At 45.7% G+C, this 21,167-nt stretch overlaps 1 protein-coding gene and 1 long non-coding RNA gene across 6 annotated transcripts in view; one reads left to right on the top strand and one right to left on the bottom strand.

Moving 5' to 3' along the window:
* LOC127002339 (uncharacterized) overlaps positions 1-21,167 on the top strand; it is a 33,631-nt gene that overhangs the window by 420 nt on the left and 12,044 nt on the right. The window contains exons 1-16 of one of the 3 annotated variants that reach the window (XM_050868159.1): positions 1,831-2,053; positions 2,894-3,030; positions 3,148-5,319; positions 5,840-5,936; positions 6,890-6,954; positions 7,061-7,193; positions 8,602-8,742; positions 9,389-9,535; positions 11,716-11,877; positions 12,895-13,030; positions 13,671-13,738; positions 14,723-14,820; positions 17,060-17,167; positions 18,153-18,205; positions 18,593-18,668; positions 20,295-20,396. In XM_050868159.1, coding sequence (XP_050724116.1) covers positions 2,914-3,030; positions 3,148-5,319; positions 5,840-5,936; positions 6,890-6,954; positions 7,061-7,193; positions 8,602-8,742; positions 9,389-9,535; positions 11,716-11,877; positions 12,895-13,030; positions 13,671-13,738; positions 14,723-14,820; positions 17,060-17,167; positions 18,153-18,205; positions 18,593-18,668; positions 20,295-20,396 — 3,675 coding nt within the window. In that variant the 5' untranslated portion in view covers positions 1,831-2,053; positions 2,894-2,913. Of the gene's footprint in view, positions 1-1,830; positions 2,054-2,893; positions 3,031-3,144; positions 5,320-5,839; positions 5,937-6,889; positions 6,955-7,060; positions 7,194-8,601; positions 8,743-9,388; positions 9,536-11,715; positions 11,878-12,894; positions 13,031-13,670; positions 13,739-14,722; positions 14,821-17,059; positions 17,168-18,152; positions 18,206-18,592; positions 18,669-20,294; positions 20,397-21,167 lie in introns of those variants that run through there. The other 2 variants (XM_050868157.1, XM_050868158.1) reach the window with 2 other exon arrangements.
* On the bottom strand, positions 39-1,799 carry LOC127002377 (uncharacterized). Of its 3 annotated transcripts, none has more exons than XR_007756111.1 (3): positions 1,685-1,799; positions 1,283-1,631; positions 39-1,229 (listed from the first exon to the last, which is right to left on the bottom strand). It is a non-coding gene; the product is annotated as an uncharacterized LOC127002377 (long non-coding RNA). The 3 variants fall into 3 exon arrangements; XR_007756109.1 differs by having other exon boundaries at positions 39-1,471; positions 1,526-1,631; XR_007756110.1 differs by having other exon boundaries at positions 39-1,471; positions 1,526-1,601; positions 1,655-1,750.

The following is a 21,167-nucleotide window of genomic DNA, read 5'->3' as shown; positions in this document are numbered from 1 at the left end:
TTGGTTAAAGATTATACGAATATTAACCGAGGTATTCATATATAATTTCATATGATCTCATTTTTAACTAACCTAAACACACTTGTCACAGAACATATAGACTCGAAATTACTTTGTTTTACTTAAAGAAATAAATATAAATGCTTATTTCACTCAGATTATACGAATATTAACCGAGGTATTCATATATATAATTTCATATGATCTCATTTTTATCTATAACTCCTAAACACTCTTGTCACAGAACATATCAACTCTAAATTACTTTGTTTTACTTAAAGAAATAAATATAAATGCTTATTTCACTCAGATTATACGAATATTAACCGATGTATTCTCATATATATAATTTCATATGATCTCATTTTTATCTATAACTCCTAAACACTCTTGTCACAGAACATACCAACTCTAAATTACTTTGTTTTACTTAAAGAAATAAATATAAATGCTTATTTCACTCAGATTATACGAATATTAACCGATGTATTCTCATATATATAATTTCATATGATCTCATTTTTAACTAACTCCTAAACACTCTCGTCACAGAACATATAGACTCGAAATTACTTTGTTTTACTTAAAGAAATAAATATAAATGCTTATTTCACTTAAGATTGTGCCTTGGTTAAAGATTATACGAATATTAACCAATGTATTCTCATATATATAATTTCATATGATCTCATTTTTAACTAACTCCTAAACACTCTTGTCACAGAACATATCGACTCTAAATTACTTTGTTTTACTTTGAAAAATATAAATATAAATACTTATTTCACTTAAGATTGTGCCATGGTCAAAGATTATACCAGTACTAATACCAATACTAATACTAATACCAATACTAATACCAATACTAACACTAATACCAATACTAATACCAATACTAACACTAATACCAATACTAATACTAATACCAATACTAATACTAATACTAATACCAATACCAATACTAATACCAATACCAATACCAATACTAATACTAATACCAATACTAATACTAATACCAATACCAATACCAATACTAATACCAATACCAATACTAATACTAATACCAATACTAATACTAATACCAATACTTATACCAATACTAATACTAATACCAATACTAATACCAATACTAATACCAATACCAATACTAATACCAATACTAATACCAATACTAATACCAATACTAATACTAATACCAATCCTAACCTAACCGTGACCTGTAACCTGACCTGACCAAACCACGGTAAATCTAACCTAACCTAACCTGAACCTGTAACCTGACCTGACCAAACCACAATAAATCTAACCTAACCTAACCATGACCTGTAACCTGACCTGACCAAACTACAGTAAATCTAACCTAACCTAACCTGAACCTGTAACCTGACCTGACCAAACTACAGTAAATCTAACCTAACCTAACCGTGACCTGTAACCTGACCTGACCAAACTACAGTAAATCTAACCTAACCTAACCCTGAACCTGTAACCTGACCTGACCAAACTACAGTAAATCTAACCTAACCTAACCATGACCTGTAACCTGACCTGACCAAACCACGGTAAATCTAACCTAACCTAACCATGACCTGTAACCTGACCTGACCAAACCACGGTAAATCTAACCTAACCTAACCCTGACATGTAACCTGACCTGACCAAACTACAGTAAATCTAACCTAACCTAACCGTGACCTGTAACCTGACCTGACCAAACTACAGTAAATCTAACCTAACCTAACCGTGACCTTTCCTCACCCCGGAGCTCGCAGTCTCATCGCCCATCGACCGAAATGTTGCGATTACCACCACATCAACGGTTAACGGCTAGTGGGTGTACTTCTAGAGTTTTACCAAGAACTATACACTTTGCTGCATTTTGGTTCCCATCGCGGCAGGTCAGTGCACCCCGCCCAGCCCAGGCTATGGTGGCGGTGATGGGCTTACCAATGACGGCAGACCCTCACATGCGAAGCCGTCCACATCATAGGGTCATCTACTATATTGCTTCCAGGAGAGAGACCCCTTTGTGTGTGTCCAAAATATTATGGAGGTGATTGTCTCTCGAATGGAGGTACAAAATCTGCGCTCTTTCCATACTCGTGTTTGGAATCCGTGGTTCAATCATGCTTGCTCTTTTTTTTTTCTTACGTCTATGTCTATAGTGGCGGTAAGCTTGGTTGAGGGCCCTGGATGGTAGTTGGCTCCTGTCCGTCATGTCGCAAGTGTTTATAGTGGCGCCATCTTCTCCTGGCTCATGCTGCCCCCCGGAACTCCTCCTTGATTCACTTGGACGGTTTCCGCTAGAGTCCGGGTTGATGGGTGGTCTTCAGGACAGCATGTGGGTAGTTTTAAGCCACTCGGCGGTGACTGAAAAATCCCAGGTGGTAGCGTGGGGATTCGAACCCACCCACGTCGTCCGTCACGCGGTGAATGTGGGCCCAGCACGCTACCACTCAGCCACCGCCTACCCATAGTGCTGTCTATAACATTTTGTGATATCCAGCGAGAGAGTGTGGCTTTGTTATAAATCACGGTGGAAATTGATTGCCAGCCCGCAGCTTCCTGAACCTCTCATCATCATTTCATCAACACCACGGCAGACGAGCTTCCATCTCTCCCTATCCAGACACTCCCTCCTTGCCTGCTCAGTTTCTCAAGGATCTTTCCCCCTCTCCCTAACGTACTCCTGCACCCTGTCCCTCCATTTCACTGTGGGTCATCCTCTAGCATTCCCTCCCTCTATCTCACTCACATATACCCTCATGGTCATCTTACTCTCCTCCATTTGCTTCTGTGTACTCATTTTCTTTCCACATATATATTCTGTTTGGTTCTGAAAGTTCGGACTCTTTTGATGTGGATAATATATTAGTCTTTTCTCTGTGTACAGGAAAGAAATAGCAACGCAGGATGGGAGACCACATCCCTCAGAGAAGCGATGGGCCCTCTGATAGCGTCCAGCAGGGAGGACCCCAGGACTCAGATGATGAAGTGGATGCCGCTCAGCTATGGGATCCGCAGCACCAGGTGAGGGATTTAATATCATCTGAAAAACAGTATTGATTCATTGTAATGGCTGCTTGTTCTGAGGTGTTGCTTTCCTCCAATCCCTCATGTTATGTATCTCCTTTGCGTTGACAGGAGGACTACCTTCAGCTCGCAGGGGACTTTGGAGGCGAGCTCTCCCCCCAGCCGTCTTCAAGTGGCGAGTGTCAACATCGCGTTAGCCCCCTGGACCCCAACCTCTCCTCAGCTGCACGCTACTCTCCGCCTCCTCCTTACAACTCTCCAATGGCTGGGATTGAGCCCCCTGATTCCCCCACGGAAGACCTCTCGCACGGTAGCTCCTTGCCGATCATACCCAGCAGTGTTAGCAGCAGTATGTCGGGTGCCGCAGAGAACCTGGTCCACCCTGAGCCCCACAGGTTACCAGCGCCGTGTTCCTCCGTGGGGCAGATCTCAGGCAGCAAGCCGAGGAGTTTTGCGGCGTCAAACAGTCTCTTTTCAACGCACCCGCCCTTACCGCGCCCAAGACCTCACTGGGCGGCTCACACTTTGATAGCCAGTGACGCTCGCGAGGAAAACGCACCTCGGAATGTGAGTGTAAGCGTTTGGTCTAAGCAGAAAAGATTGTTACTAAGAAATACCGTCGTTAGTGAAGCCTCTCAGCCTGGGTCTAGTGGTTTACAGGCAGCCAGGTCAAATGCCCCTTCAGTCTTCATGACCAGTGCTTTACCTGGTCCTAGCGGAGTTCAAGGTATTCTCCAGCCCACCTCCACCTGCACACAGAGTCAATCCCATCACGGCGGATCCAGCAACTCAATTAGCGTACCGCAGCCTAGCACGAGCAACCTTGATATCCTTCCCTCGAGCAATAAAATACATCCTCGGGACAATGAATCGGACTCCTCCATTAGTGACGAGGAAGGAGGCCATGATTCTCCGGAGAGCTTACCGCGGCTTTGCTCCACTCTCAGCTCTGGGGTGAGGGCTCGTATGGTCCAGATGAGCGACGGGGAGGCGGAGGCGCTCAGTGGTCCTGCGTCGGGGGTCTGTGAGGCCAGCAGTACCATGAGAGGGCATGTCACCCCACTGAGCTCGCCAAGAACGCCTGCAGACAATTGTATAGTTTCCTCCTCAACTGGACATCTTGATTCAGTCCCCCCCACGCCGGCAGAGTTCCAGGGTAACGATGTGTCTGGTCCCTGCAGCCCCGTGTCGCAGAGCCTGGCAGGGGTGGCTATACTCGACTCTACTGTTGACTCTACCAGTGGCCAGGAGATAGTGAATTCAGAGGAGCAAAGTTCTGGTGATGAAACGGATGAAGACCAGTTGACGCGACCAGGGCATATAGAGCTGCCAGTGATGGTTGATGAAGCGGAGGAAATTTCGACGTCGGAAGTTGATTTACAGCACAGCGATGATAGTCAGGATGTGACGTTGCTTGTAAATCCTCAAGGAATGTTTGTGAATGGGAGAACAAATACTAATCGCTTTATGGAACATCTCTCACTCTCCTTAACGCACTTTTCCGGCAGTGCACTCGATCCAAGGCTTTCAGGGCTCGGGAATGAACACCGTGAGTCTCAAAGCAGTTTCGTCTCTCCCGGGTGCCAGCAACCATACCTCGGTGAACCTCTCGCCGGCCCAGGACCAAGCAGAGCATCCTTGCCGTGTCAATCCCAAGCCGTGGACAGACAGGCGGGCACATCCATGCATCAGAACAGGGACGGCATCGCGCTCCCAGGCACACACAACATACCAGATGCAGTTGAGGTCCTTGACAGTCGTTTGCCTCTGTTTGATATTACATCTGGGTTGCCCGAGTGCAGCACAGGCTCGGAATGTGCGAGATCCAAGGCCCTCAAGAAGAGCGAAATGGAACCAGGAACTGAAACGAATGATCTAGCGGACAGTCAGCCTCTCGTGTCTCTTGTGGAAGGTGGAAACGATTCTGTAAACAGCGGAAATTTTATAGCAGACGCGGAGAACCAAAATTTCGATGAGCTGACCCCATCGTATGTTCTTGAGCTCCACGACGAGAGCTCGGCAGGGAGTGGCATCCTGAGCTCCGATTCTTGTGATAAGGACGAAGTTTCTCACGTGGAGGAGGAAAAACGAGCCAACCAGTCACCATTAACATGTCATCAATCCATGCTTGAACCAGAGACAGTGGCCGGGGGTTCTGCCAATGACCCCGGTGAGATCTTGACTCCATCAGAACCTGGGAAAGAACTGAAATCCTGTGTTGTTTTGCCTGGAACATCACACCAGCAAACAATCACACAGCATCTACTGCCCTCCGAGCCTAATCAGGTAAGTAATTGTACCAGTCTCACATACAGGTAACTCAATTTACGAGTGTTGTGTCCTTGACGAGGTCGTGTAAATCCAAAACAGCGTAAATCCAACAAGAGGTCGCTTTGTACCTCTATTGCCTACCGTATCACTCTGACTCCTCTCCCTCTCGTGGTTCCTCCTCTGGCTGCCCTTCCCCTCGTGGTGGCACAGCAGCGAGGGTGTTGTTGTTGTTGTTGAGCAGCGTGGGTACTGTATTGTTGTTCAAGTGCCGCGTGGGAAGAACTGTGTGGCCGTGTGAGTCCAGTTGCGTGAGACATCTGGGGGACACTCCGTAAAATATCGCGTACAAGTGAAAAAAATGTGTAAATTAAACATTTATCTGGATTTTGGACCACGCGGTATTTCAAAAACGCGTAAATAGAGTTACCTGTATTTCCATGCATTACATAGTCTCAAATTACAAAGCTATAACTCATGAATCACATTGTATAGTTAGCGAACTTGACGTAGATTTTTAAAACAACCTTTCTTTCAGGTTTCTCTCCTGGTTGGCAGTGACGACAGCAGTGATGGGGCGCTTCTCATGATGGTCACCTCGCACCCCCACTCTGTACATAACTCCATTGCCCCGGGTAAACACATTGACCAGCATTATAAGAGACGCTCCCTTCTCATATCAGCTATTTCTAAAGGTCAAAGATTGGGTCAGTCAGGTTCTAATGAGTGTTTCTTCAGGTTCATGGTACAGAGGAAGGGTCACACTACCACCAGGGTCATAAAACTACTCTTTGAAATGCCCACAACTCCTAGGAAAGCCTTGTCAAATATGTGTTTCTTTAGGTTCATGGTACAGAGGAAGGGTCACACTACCACCAGGGTCATAAAACTACTCTTTGAAATGCCCACAACTCCTAGGAAAGCCTTGTCAAATATGTGTTTTTAGGTTCATGGTACAGAGGAAGGGTAACATTGCCCCCAGGGTCATTAAAGTACCCTTGGAAATGCACACAACGCCTATGAAAGCCTTGTCAAATATGTGTTTCTTTAGGTTCATGGTACAGAGGAAGGGTCACACTACCACCAGGGTCATGAAACTACTCTTTGAAATGCCCACAACTCCTAGGAAAGCCTTGTCAAATATGTGTTTCTTTAGGTTCATGGTACAGAGGAAGGGTCACACTACCACCAGGGTCATAAAACTACTCTTTGAAATGCCCACAACTCCTAGGAAAGCCTTGTCAAATATGTGTTTCTTTAGGTTCACGGTACAGAGGAAGGGTCACACTACCACCAGGGTCATGAAACTACTCTTTGAAATGCCCACAACTCCTAGGAAAGCCTTGTCAAATATGTGTTTCTTTAGGTTCATGGTACAGAGGAAGGGTCACACTACCACCAGGGTCATAAAACTACTCTTTGAAATGCCCACAACTCCTAGTGAGAACAGGAATCATACAAGACTAGACACAGGACAGAAGGGAGAGAACAGTTAACCCTTTCCATATATATATTTAAATGTCCCATGTTGTGTGATGTACATTGTTGCCTATGGACCAGTCTTACCCATGTCTTTCCATTATTACAGAGAAGTCCGTTGACGCTGAAGGAGGGCCCAACATCACCCCTCACCTTGCCTCACCATCATCTCAGGTCAGCACAAGTTCGACACATGTTTTTGTATGCGGGTAACTCTCGATAATTGTGGTTTTGTCATGTTTGAAATTACTGACCTATGTGTTGTGTGTGGTTTTTGTAGAGCATTGTGTGCAGTGAAGAGGCTGCCCTCCCGTCCGCTGGTGCCGTGGAAGGAGCGTATGCCCTCAAGGAAAAAGCGAGCGACTCTGATGACCACAAGGAGATGGAAGTGGAATTTGTCAGAGCAGATTTTTGTAAGTACCTCATTTTTTCCTTCGCCAAAATCTACTCCCAGTACTCTTTGCTTGTCTCTACTCCTTCATCTATAAAAAGTAGTTTATTGTGGTATCATCTGGAATTGGTCGCAGTGGTTAGCACGCTCCGCTCACAACCGAGGGAGCCTGGGTTCGATTCCCCGGCGGAGTGGAAAAATTTGGGCGGCTTTTCCGATACCCTACGCCCCTGTCCACCCAGCAGTGAATGGGTACCAGGTATTAATCGGGGGTTGTGTCCCGTCTCCTGGGGTCTGTTCCCTTCTCCTATAGTTCCTTCCCCTTCTGTCTCTCTCCGCATATGACCACAGATGTTGCGCCACTAAACCAAACTTTCCAACTGTTCCTTCTCCTATAATTCCTTCCCTTCTGTCTCTCTCCGGCATATGACCACAGATGTTGCGCCGACTAAACCAAACTTTCCAACTGTTCCTTCTCCTATAATTCCTTCCCTTCTGTCTCTCTCCGGCATATGACCACAGATGTTGCGACTAAACCAAACTCTCCAACTGTTCCTTCTCCTATAATTCCTTCCCTTCTGTCTCTCTCCGGCATATGACCACAGATGTTGCCTAAACCAAACTCTCCAACTGTTCCCTTCTCCTATAATTCCTTCCCTTCTCTCTCCGGCATATGACCACAGATGTTGCACCCACTAAACCAAACTTTCCAGCTGTTCCTTCTCCTATAACTCCTTCCCTTCTGTCTCTCTCCGGCATATGACCACAGATGTTGCGCCCTAAACCAAACTCTCCAACTGTTCCTTCTCCTATAATTCCTTCCCTTCTGTCTCTCTCCGGCATATGACCACAGATGTTGCCACTAAACCAGACTTTCCAACTGTTCCCTTCTCCTATAATTCCTTCCCTTCTGTCTCTCTCCGGCATATGACCACAGATGTTAGAAACCAAACTCTCCAACTGTTCCTTCTCCTATAATTCCTTCCCTTCTGTCTCTCTCCGGCATATGACCACAGATGTTAACCGACTAAACCAAACTTTCCAACTGTTCCCTTCTCCTATAATTCCTTCCCTTCTGTCTCTCTCCGCATATGACCACAGATGTTGCATACTAAACCAAACTTTCCAACTGTTCCCTTCTCCTATAATTCCTTCCCCTTCTGTCTCTCTCCGGCATATGACCACAGATGTTGCGCCGACTGAAACGAAACTTCCCAACTTCTTTCTGGAATTGTTTTCATGGCTCGTCAAAACTTCCTAATGTTACTTTTCTTCCTTTGGGTCACTCATAGAAGCCATTTAGATCCTCCTGAAGTACCTCAGCATCACGGTCTGACCCGATCAATCTTCCTTGTTATTCTGCAGTTCAGATGGTCAAATAAATTCAGTAACAGTGATGCCTAGATTAGAACGAGTCTTTCCACTTGCAGGGTGTGGGGAGTGTGGGCAAATGTACATACAGGAATGCCCAACACACCAGCCTCAGGACACCAACAAGCCAGGCAGGACAAGAACAGGGGTTCCGCTTTCGGCTCAGAATCTCATCCCCAATAAAGTTTCGGACACAGCAGGTAAATATTGGCATGTAATCTGTGTGTTGTTCTAAGCTTTCCTAATTAAAGAAATTATATTAATGTGTGTATCTCTCCCTCTCCCTCTCTCTCTCTCTCTCTCTCTCTCTCTCTCTCTCTCTCTGTTATTGTTGAGGTGAATATAGCTTAACCCGGTAGCATTGGGGACCATGTTTCTTAATGGTCCCTCTAAGCGAGAAAAATGAGAAAAAATCAGCCCTCACACAAACCATTTCATAATATATATCAAAGCATTTGTGATCAGTTTATGTATCATCTATTTTGGGGGTTTATATCATGGCACAAATTTGGCCCGTCGCTGCTACACGGTAAAGCCACAAATTTGGCCCGTCGCTGCTACACGGTAAAGCCACAAATTTGGCCCGTCGCTGCTACACGGTAAAGCCACAAATTTGGCCCGTTGCTGCTACACGGTAAAGCCACAAATTTGGCCCGTCGCTGCTACACGGTAAAGCCACAAATTTGGCCCATCGCTGCTACACGGTAAAGCCACAAATTTGGCCCATCGCTGCTACACGGTTAATGTCTCAATATGTACATTACTGAGTGGTGAGAGGTATTTCAGTACTTTTTAATGTGTTTTTTGGAGTTCTTGGGTATAGATTAAGAATACTTCTTTTTCCAGCCGATGGTGTGGACTGTGAACAGACCTATACCCCTCACTGCCCTCAACCTCACATCCTGACCATATCCGACAAGCCCGTCAGAGCCAGGGCATGGGCATCACTTCCCGGGGAGCATTTAGCCATCCGGAAAATCCACGGCACAGAAGGTACATCTCCAAATGTTTTAGTATATTACAGGGGGCTTCGTGGTGCAGTGGTTAGCACACTCGGCTCACAACCGAGAGAGCCTGGGTTCGATTCCCAGGTGGAGTTGAAAAATTTTGGTGGCTTTTCCGGTACCCTACGCCCCTGTCCACCCAGCAGTGTACCAGGTATTAATCGGGGGTTGTGTCCCGTCTCCTGGGGTCTGTTCCCTTCTCCTATAATTCCTTCCCCTTCTGTCTCTCTCCGGCATATGACCACAGATGTTGCGCCGACTAAACCAAACTTTCCAACTGTTCCCTTCTCCTATAATTCCTTCCCCTTCTGCCTCTCTTGACATATGACCACAGATGTTGCCGACTAAACCAAACTTTCAACTGTTCCCTTCTCCTATAATTCCTTCCCTTCTGTCTCTCTCGCATATGACGACAGATGTTGCGCCGACTAAACCAAACTTTCCAACTGTTCCCTTCTCCTATAATTCCTTCCCCTTCTGTCTCTCTCCGGCATATGACCACAGATGTTGCGCCGACTAAACCAAACTTTCCAACTGTTCCCTTCTCCTATAATTCCTTCCCCTTCTGTCTCTCTCCGGCATATGACCACAGATGTTGCGCCTACTAAACCAAACTTTCCAACTGTTCCCTTCTCCTATAATTCCTTCCCCTTCTGTCTCTCTCCGGCATATGACCACGGATGTTGCGCCGACTAAACCAAACTTTCCAACTGTTCCCTTCTCCTATAATTCCTCCCCCTTCTGTCTCTCTCCGGCATATGACCACAGATGTTGCGCCGACTAAACCAAACTATCCAACTGTTCCCTTCTCCTATAACTCCTTCCCCTTCTGTCTCTCTCCGGCATATGACCACAGATGTTGCGCCGACTAAACCAAACTTTCCAACTGTTCCCTTCTCCTATAATTCCTTCCCCTTCTGTCTCTCTCCGGCATATGACCACAGATGTTGCGCCCACTAAACCAAACTTTCCAACTGTTCCCTTCTCCTATAATTCCTTCCCCTTCTGTCTCTCTCCGGCATATGACCACAGATGTTGCGCCGACTAAACCAAACTTTACAACTTTCCCCTGAGTGCAAGGATGGCCCGTCTCTCTCTTCCTCTCCTCCCATCCCCTCTCCTCCCCTCTCGTCCCCAGGAAACGGAAATGATTGACCAAAAAAGATTAAAGACACAGAAACTGATTAGCAATGGAAAGTTCCACACAAATTGAAATATAGCCCTGAAATCCTCCATATCAGAGAGGTGTTTCTTTGGCTCCTTCAATAATGGGGTGTTTTCACTGTGTTAATATAGTTTCTGTAATCAATTAACTTAGTCACTGTTCGATAGACCTGTTTAGCGGACAGATGCAGGTCAGATTACTCTATTCCTGGTACTCACTGGTGTTCATAATGGGGTGTTTTCACTGTGTTAATATAGTTTCTGTAATCAATTAACTTAGTCACTGTTCGATAGACCTGTTTAGCGGACAGGTGTGGCTCAGATTACTCTATTCCTGGCACTCACTGGTGTTCATAATGGGGTGTTTTCACTGTGTTAATATAGTTTCTGTAATCAATTAACTTAGTCGCTGTTCTGCACACCTGTTTAGCGGACAGATGAGGCTCAGATTACTCTATTCCTGGTACTCACTGGTGTTCATAATGGGCTGTTTTCACTGTGTTAATATAGTTTCTGTAATCAATTAACTTAGTCACTGTTCTATATGTCTGTTTAGCGGACAGATGGGGCTCAGATTACTCTATTCCTGGTACTCACTGGTGTTCATAATTGGGTGTTTTCACTGTGTTAATATAGTTTCTTTAATCAATTAACTTAATCACTGTTCTGCACACCATTCTCAATACCCATGAATGATTAAATACCCCACACTGGCAGATGAGTTGCATTTTCAACCAAACAGTCTCGGTGGACGCTGCCAACATCTTCAGTGGGGTAAACAAAGAGTATAAGTAGTTGTAATATTAATGGTATAAAATATAACTCTACCGTCTACCAGTACGGGTGTTTATGCATCAAGAAACCATGTCGGTGTGATTAGCCGCGCTGCGTGTGAATGACAATGGATGTTTTTGAATAGGTTTGTTTTTACAGAATATTTGTTTGTTTCCAAATTAAGACAGAGCAAAACCTGTTCGCCTAACTTTGTTCTTTATTTCCCCAAAGAGTTCGGCGTGTTTTCTCGAAAATTCATCCCAAAGAGGACTCGGTTTGGCCCCCTCGGAGGAGTGATGATGGAAGATGCAAGCAGAAGCCCCCCCACTAATGGCCTTGTCTACTCTGTCCTCTCCGGAGACAAGACAATTTTTCTGGACACATCTGACGAAGGTATGAGAATCTAAGACTTGTGTGTCATTAGGCTATGTAGCGGACAGAGTGAATGCATGTTTAAAAGCAAGCAGGAGCCTCCTAACCAATGGTCTTGTGTACTCCGTCCTCTCCGGAGACAAGACTATTTTTCTGGACACATCTGACGAAGGTATGAGACTCTAAGACTTGCGTGTCATTAGGCTATGTAGCGGACACAGTGAATGCATGTTTAGAAGCAAGCAGGAGCCTCCTCATCAATGGCCTCGCGTACTCTGTCCTCTCCGGAGACGAGACTATTTTTCTGGACACATCTGACGAAGGTATGAGAATGTAAGACTTGTGTGTCATTAGGCTATGTAGCAGACACAGTGAATGCATGTTTAAAATCAAGCAGGAGCCTCCTAACCAATGGCCTTGTCTACTCTGTCCTCTCCGGAGACAAAACCATTTTTCTGGACACATCTGACGAAGGTATGAGAATCTAAGACTTGTGTGTCATTAGGTTATGTAGCGGACAGAGTGAATGCATGTATAGAAGCAAGCAGGAGCCACCCCATCAATGGCCTTGTGTACTCTGACCTCTCCGGAGACAAGACTATTTTTCTGGACACATCTGACGAAGGTATGAGAATGTAAGACTTGTGTGTCATTAGGCTATGTAGCGGACAGAGTGAATGCATGTTTAGAAGCAAGCAGGAGCCTCCTCATCAATGGTCTTGTGTACTCTGTCCTCTCCGGAGACGAGACTATTTTTCTGGACACATCTGACGAAGGTATGGGAATCTAAGACTTGCGTGTCATTAGGCTATGTAGCAGACACAATGAAGCATGTTTAGAAGCAAGCAGGAGCCTCCTAACCAATGGCCTTGTCTACTCTGTCCTCTCCGGAGACGAGACTATTTTTCTGGACACATCTGACGAAGGTATGAGAATCTAAGACTTGCGTGTCATTAGGCTATGTAGCAGACACAATGAATGCATGTTTAAATTTCCCAATTCTATTCAAATTTTTACCGTTAAATTTTCTTTCAACAGGTTCGTCTAATTGGATGAGATTCGTAAGAAAAGCCGAGAGTTATCTGGACCAGAATTGCGTCGTTATGCAGATCGATACCTCTCTCGTCTTCCTGACCAGCAGCGACATCCTCCCTCGCTCGGAACTCAGAGTTGGGTAGGAGGGGCTGGAGATGTTTGTCAGTGCAGGTAACTCTGGATTCACGCGAGTATTGTGCCCTTGAGGAGGTCATCGCGTAAATCCAAAACAGCGTAAATCCAACAAGAGGTCTGTTTGTACCTCTATTGCCTACTGTATCACTCTGACTCCTCTCCCTCTCGTGGTTCCTCCTCTGGCTGCCCTTCCCCTCGTGGTAGCACAGCAGCGAGGGTGTTGTTGTTGAGCAGCGTGGGTACTGTATTGTTGTTCAAGCGCCGCGTGGGAAGAACTGTGTGACCGTGTGAGTCCAGTTCTGTGAGACATCTGGGGGACACTCCGTAAAATATCGCGTATATGTGAAAAAAACGCGTAAATTAAACATTTATTTGGATTTTGGACCATGCGGTATTTAAAAAAACGCGTAAATTAAACATTTATTTGGATTTTGGACCATGCGGTATTTAAAAAAACGCGTAAATTAAACATTTATTTGGATTTTGGACCATGCGATATTTAAAAAAACGCGTAAACCAAACTTGCGTAAATCGAGTTACCTGTATTTTATTGCAATGAATATTATATTTAACATTTCATTATTGCCAAATAGAGCAAGAGATTGTTGAATAGCGGATTACAAATTGATTTATATTTTGCCCAGATATTCCAAGCAGTACGCCAGCCAGAGGAACCTGCACTTTCTTGAGCCCACAGAGTTAGAAATATCAGGTAAGCCATTTATATTAAGTTCGCTATACAATCATAACATGGATATCACTTAGAACTTTCATATGCTTTGTTTATTTTCAACTGATATGCTTTTATATGATTTGTGTAAGGATATATTTCTGCCCATAACACCAGTAACCTTTCTTGAGGGGCTTCATGGTTGGTCGAGTCGGTTAGTGGTTTAGATGAATTTTCCGTCAAGTAGCTGTTGAGATATACGGCTAACATTTGGCCCATGCTGCCCTCAGTGCTCCTGTTTCAGACCTGCTTAAGCTTAACCCAGTAGCAGCAGGGGTCATGTTTCTTAATGGTCCCTCCGAGCGAGAAAAATGAGAAAAAATCACCCCTCACACAAACCGTTTCATAATATATATCAAAGCATTTGTGATCAGATTATGTATCATCTATTTTGTGGCTTTACCGTGTAGCAGCGACGGGCCAAATTTGTGGCTTTACCGTGTAGCAGCGACGGGCCAAATTTGTGGCTTTACCATGTAGCAGCGACGGGCCAAATTTGTGGCTTTACCGTGTAGCAGCGACGGGCCAAATTTGTGGCTTTACCATGTAGCAGCGACGGGCCAAATTTGTGGCTTTACCGTGTAGCAGCGACGGGCCAAATTTGTGGCTTTACCGTGTAGCAGCGACGGGCCAAATTTGTGGCTTTACCGTGTAGCAGCGACAGGCCAAATTTGTGGCTTTACCGTGTAGCAGCGACGGGCCAAATTTGTGCCATGATATAAACCCCCCAAAAATAGCTGATACATAATCTGATCACAAATGCTTTGATATATATTACGAAATGGTTTGTGTGAGGGGTGATTTTTTCTCATTTTTCTCGCTCGGAGGGACCATTAAGAATTACCATAACCTCTATTGCTTAGCTTTCATGGTTTTGGCTGTAGTGGTGCCAATTTGGTATGGTAGCTGTGAGCCATGCGTTAGGGGGAGAGAGAGATAATCAAACTATTTTTTTATATATTTCAGTGTTGGAGTCGATGAGGAAATCCTGGCCATGTTATGAGTGTGATGAGGGTTTTGAGTCATCTGCTGAGCTCCAGCGACACCTCACTTGTCATGATGAAGTGAGTCATCTCAGAGTCTGTGGCTTCACCCTCGACACTCTCAGGGTCATCTTAAAAGACACTCTGCATCCTTACTGTCCATATTCAGTATAAGACAACTGTATTTTTTTTTTTACATCAAAGGAGACAGCTCAAGGGCACAAAAAAAGTAAACAATAATATAAAAAAGCCCGCTACTCGCTGGTCCTAAAAAGAATCCAAAGAGGTGGCCGAAAGAGAGGTCAGTTTCGGGAGGAGAGGTGTCCTGATACCCTCCTCGTGAAAGAGTTCAAGTCGTAGGCAGGAGGAAATACAGATGAAGGATGATTGTTCCAGAGTTTACCAGCGTGAGGGATGAAAGAGTGAAGATGCTGGTTAACTCTTGCATAAGGGGTTTGGACAGTATAGGGATGAAAGAGTGAAGATGCTGGTTAACTCTTGCATAAGGGGTTTGGACAGTATAGGGATGAAAGAGTGAAGATGCTGGTTAACTCTTGCATAAGGGGTTTGGACAGTATAGGGATGAAAGAGTGAAGATGCTGGTTAACTCTTGCATAAGGGGTTTGGACAGTATAGGGATGAATGAGTGAAGATGCTGGTTAACTCTTGCATAAGGGGTTTGGATAGTATGGGGATGAAAGAGTGAAGATGCTGGTTAACTCTTGCATAAGGGGTTTGGACAGTATAGGGATGAAAGAGTGAAGATGCTGGTTAACTCTTGCATAAGGGGTTTGGACAGTATAGGGATGAAAGAGTGAAGATGCTGGTTAACTCTTGCATAAGGGGTTTGGACAGTATAGGGATGAAAGAGTGAAGATGCTGGTTAACTCTTGCATAAGGGGTTTGGACAGTATAGGGATGAGCATGAGTAGAAAGTCGTGTGCAGCGGGGCCGCGGGAGGGGGGGAGGCATGCAGTTAGCAAGTTCAGAAGAGCAGTCAGCGTGGAACTATCGATAGAAGATAGAAAGAGAGGCAACATGGCGGCGGAATTTAAGAGGTAGAAGACTATCAGTAGGAGGAGGAGAGCTGATGAGACGAAGAGCCTTAGACTCCACCCTGTCCAGGAGAGCTGTGTGAGTGGAGGCCCCCCATGCATATGTATACAATAGAATGTCAAATTAATATGAATCTATGATGATGGTTAACTATAAGACCCTGAAATCATCACAATACTCAAATACTTTCTATCTAGAACGATTGAGAAAAAAATGTTAACCCGTACAGTGTTTTGGTAGTGTTTCCCATGTGGTATTGGTGTGCTGGATATCCCTTCACTGGTAGCCTGGTAACATACACTCCCAGGTCTTTCTCTGCCTCTGTGGTGGATAGTGGAGTGTTTCCCATGTGGTATTGGTGTGCTGGATATCCCTTCACTGGTAGCCTGGTAACATACACTCCCAGGTCTTTCTCTGCCTCTGTGGTGGATAGTGGAGTGTTTCCCATGTGGTATTGGTGTGCTGGATATCCCTTCACTGGTAGCCTGGTAACATACACTCCCAGGTCTTTCTCTGCCTCTGTGGTGGATAGTGGAGTGTTTCCCATGTGGTATTGGTGTGCTGGATATCCCTTCACTGGTAGCCTGGTAACATACACTCCCAGGTCTTTCTCTGCCTCTGTGGTGGATAGTGGAGTGTTTCCCATGTGGTATTGGTGTGCTGGATATCCCTTCACTGGTAGCCTGGTAACATACACTCCCAGGTCTTTCTCTGCCTCTGTGGTGGATAGTGGAGTGTTTCCCATGTGGTATTGGTGTGCTGGATATCCCTTCACTGGTAGCCTGGTAACATACACTCCCAGGTCTTTCTCTGCCTCTGTGGTGGATAGTGGAGTGTTTCCCATGTGGTATTGGTGTGCTGGATATCCCTTCACTGGTAGCCTGGTAACATACACTCCCAGGTCTTTCTCTGCCTCTGTGGTGGATAGTGGAGTGTTTCCCATGTGGTATTGGTGTGCTGGATATCCCTTCACTGGTAGCCTGGTAACATACACTCCCAGGTCTTTCTCTGCCTCTGTGGTGGATAGTGGAGTGTTTCCCATGTGGTATTGGTGTGCTGGATACCCCCTCTTAAAATGCATGACTACATTTCTCTTCAATCCATTCCTGTAGCTTGGCGATGTCTTCTTGTAGGAAATCCACATCCAAGGGGTTAAAATCATAAAAAACAGGGAAATTAATGTTATTCTTCATCCTATTATAATTTTTCATTAATATTGTTTGCCTTGCTTCTCAAATGAGGATCTTTCGTCTTCTGCTCCCAGGCTGGTAAAGAGGAAGATCGGAAGAAGCGTAAGAGGACCAAAATCCGTCGACCCCGTACCTGCGGTGATGCCGATGTTGCCGTCAAGAAAGTGGTCAAGAGGTTAAAGGTGAGACAATCGTTACCTTCGTTAGGGGGCTCCGTGGCGCAGTGGTTAGCGCACTCGGCTCACAACCGAGAGAGCCTGGGTTCGATTCCCGGGCGGAGTGGAAAAATTTGGGTGGGTTTTCCGATACCCTACGCCCCTGTCCACCCAGCAGTGTACCAGGTATTCATCGGGGGTTGTGTCCCGTCTCCTGGGGTCTGTTCCCTTCTCCTATAATTCCTTCCCCTTCTGTCTCTCTCCGGCATATGACCACAGATGTTGCGCCGACTAAACCAAACTTTCCAACTGTTCCCTTCTCCTATAAGTCCTTCCCCTTCTGTCTCTCTCCGGCATATGACCACAGATGTTGCGCCCACTAAACCAAACTTTCCAACTGTTCCTTCTCCTATAATTCCTTCCTTCTGTCTCTCTCCCATATGACCACAGATGTTGCGCCCACTAAACCAAACTTTCCAACTGTTCCTTCTCCTATAATTCCTTCCTTCTGTCCCTCTCCGGCATATGACCACAGATGTTGCGCCCGACTAAACCAAACTTTCCAACTGTTCCCTTCTCCTATAATTCCCCTTCTGTCTCTCTCTCCGGCATATGACCACAGATGTTGCGCCGACTAAACCAAACTTTCCAACTGTTCCCTTCTCCTATAATTCCTTCCCCTTCTGTCTCTCTCCGGCACATGACCACAGATGTTGCGCCGACTAAACCAAACTTTCCAACTGTTCCCTTCTCCTATAATTCCTTCCCCTTCTGTCTCTCTCCGGCATATGACCACAGATGTTGCGCCGACTAAACCAAACTTTCCAACTGTTCCCTTCTCCTATAATTCCTTCCCCTTCTGTCTCTCTCTCCGGCATATGACCACAGATGTTGCGCCGACTAAACGAAACTTTCCAACGATCTTAATGCGCAATAGCCATAGTAATCTCCTACAGTTAATTTAATGTAGAAGTTGATTTCTTTTCATGAACCAGATATATTTGATTTTCAGCCGATGTCCAGAGAACCAGGATCCTCTGGCGTACCTCAGACAGGAGTTAGAGGGTAAGAGAGCTTTCCTTTGCTTGTTGTGGTCAGAGGCTTTGGTCTGTTCAGGAGGAGGGAGAGGTAGATGTTGACAGGGAGAGGCGGAAGAGTTTGACCAGGCAGGGTGACAGCACGGAGGCACAGTTTTTCAGGGCCATAAGCCTTGACAGACAGACAGAAACACACACACACACACACACACACACACACACACACAGAAATGCTATCATACAGTTCATACAGTTTTTAAGGACAATAGGAGGCCAGTCTGTAACCCTTTTATTTAAATATTTATACACTGGGAGACAGAAAAACAGATGAACAGGAACAAAAATGGTATCCCCCTCCTCAGAGTCAGCCCATAACTGTCTGTGATCTTAATCTGTAATAATTTTGTCCTTCCAGCCGTCCTTGTCCCAGCGGAGGAGGTGTCCAGGAAAACAAGTGTATTGTCTGCAATCGTACATTCGGCATACCTGAAGTGAGTGGAAATTGTGAATCAGTCTGTTCTTTGACGGAATTAACTTCTCTAAGGTTTGTGAAAATGGTGTATGTCTGTAAAATATTTGACAGGGGTATTTCAGTCATGCGATGGATGGCTCTCACCTTCACTGCTGAAACTAGGGGGCTTCGTGGTGCAGTGGTTAGCCCACTCGCCTCACAACCGAGAGAGCCTGGGTTCGATTCCCCGGTGGAGTGGAAAAGTTTGGGCGGGTTTTCCGATACCCTACGCCCCTGTCCACCCAGCAGTGAATGGGTACCAGGTGTTAATTGGGGGTTGTGTCCCGTCTCCTGGGGTCTGTTCCCTTCTCCTATAATTCCTTCCCCTCCTGTCTCTCTCCGGCATATGACCACAGATGTTGCGCCGACTAAACGAAACTTTCCAGCTGTTCCCTTCTCCTATAATTCCTTCCCCTTCTGTCCCTCTCCGGCATATGACCACAGATGTTGCGCCGACTAAACCAAACTTTCCAACTGTTCCCTTCTCCTATAATTCCTTCCCCTTCTGTCCCTCTCCGGCATATGACCACAGATGTTGCATGACTAAACCAAACTTTCCAACTGTTCCCTTCTCCTATAATTCCTTCCCCTTCTGTCTCTCTCCGACATATGACCACAGATGTTGCGCCGACTAAACCAAACTTTCCAACTGTTCCCTTCTCCTATAATTCCTTCCCCTTCTGTCTCTCTCCGGCATATGACCACAGATGTTGCGCTGACTAAACCAAACTTTCCAACTGTTCCCTTCTCCTATAATTCCTTCCCCTTCTGTCTCTCCGGCATATGACCACAGATGTTGCTGACTAAACGAAACTTTACAACTGTTCCTTCTCCTATAATTCCTTCCTTCTGTCTCTCTCCGGCATATGACCACAGATGTTGCCCACTAAACCAAACTTTCCAACTGTTCCTTCTCCTATGATTCCTTCCCTTCTGTCTCTCTCCGGCATATGACCACAGATGTTGCGCCGACTAAACCAAACTTTCCAACTGTTCGCTTCTCCTAAAATTCCTTCCCCTCCTATCTCTCTCCAGCATATGACCACAGATGTTGCTTGACTAAACCAAACTTTCCAACTGTTCCCTTCTCCTATAATTCCTTCCCCTTCTGTCTCTCTCCGGCATATGACCACAGATGTTGCGCCGACTAAACCAAACTTTCCAACTGTTCCCTTCTCCTATAATTCCTTCCCCTCCTGTCTCTCCGGCATATGACCACAGATGCTGCGCCGACTAAACAAAACTTTCCAACTGTTCCCTTCTCCTATAATTCCTTCCCCTCCTGTCTCTCTCCGGCATATGACCACAGATGTTGCGCCCACTAAACCAAACTTTCCAACTGTTCCCTTCTCCTATAATTCCTTCCCCTCCTGTCTCTCTCCGGCATATGACCACGGATGTTGCGCCGACTAAACCAAACTTTCCAACTGTTTCCTTCTCCTATAATTCCTTCCCCTTCTGTCTCTCTCCGGCATATGACCACAGATGTTGCGCCAACTAAACCAAACTATCCAACTGTTCCCTTCTCCTATAATTCCTTCCCCTCCTGTCTGAATACCCTGCTAGACATAGGAGTTAGTCATGAAAACCTTCCCCCTTATTTCAGCTGCTCAAGATTCACCTACGAAGTCATCAAACTCTGGAAATTAAGGAAGAGGATGAAATGGATCTCAAGCAGGAGAGGAAGACTTGCCCTTTGTGTTTCAAGGTACAGTCCTGGGCAGCTCTCAGTCACCTTGTTAGCTTTGAGAGTTTCCAATGGCTCTGATAGACGGTAGAGCTCTCCACGTGAATCTGTCCTATGGGGTATTGGGGGGTATAGAGGAAGGGAGAGGGGTTGGGAGTGGGGGGCAAGGTGCGAGGCTTCCCTAACCCCACAGCCGCTACGCCCCATCGGATAGTTTGACATGGAAACACTACAGCAACGATAACAGCCATCAGTAACAATCAAAACAAGCAAAATGACTATGAAACCGACCCTCAGTATGGTTAGTCTCGAGTGCTTGCCATCGTTGTCACTGGGGAGGGTCTGTCGCACACTTTCCGGAGCTGGGCCACAAAGGGACAGAGGTTTGTATCTCAAGACTCTCTCGCTCGTCACATCAGGTATTTCTAAAGGTCAGATACGGGGTCAGTCGGGTTGTGATGAGTGTTTCTTTAGGTTCACGGTACAGAGGAAGGGTCAAACTACCACCAGGGTCATAAAACTACCCCTGGAAATGCCCATAACTCCTACGAAAGCCTTGTCAAATATGTGTTTCTAGGTTCACGGTACAGAGGAAGGGTCAGACCACCACCAGGGTCGTAAAACTACCCCTGGAAATGCCCATAACTCCTACGAAAGCCTTGTCAAATAGGTGTTTCTAGGTTCACGGTACAGAGGAAGGGTCAGACCACCACCAGGGTCATAAAACTACCCCTGGAAATGCCCACAACTCCTACGAAAGCCTTGTCAAATATGTGTTTCTAGGTTCACGGT

This window comes from Eriocheir sinensis, chromosome 23, assembly GCF_024679095.1.
Source record: "Eriocheir sinensis breed Jianghai 21 chromosome 23, ASM2467909v1, whole genome shotgun sequence".
In the NCBI taxonomy this organism is placed as follows: Eukaryota; Metazoa; Arthropoda; class Malacostraca; order Decapoda; family Varunidae; genus Eriocheir; species Eriocheir sinensis.
This window is presented reverse-complemented; position numbering and strand designations above follow the sequence as displayed.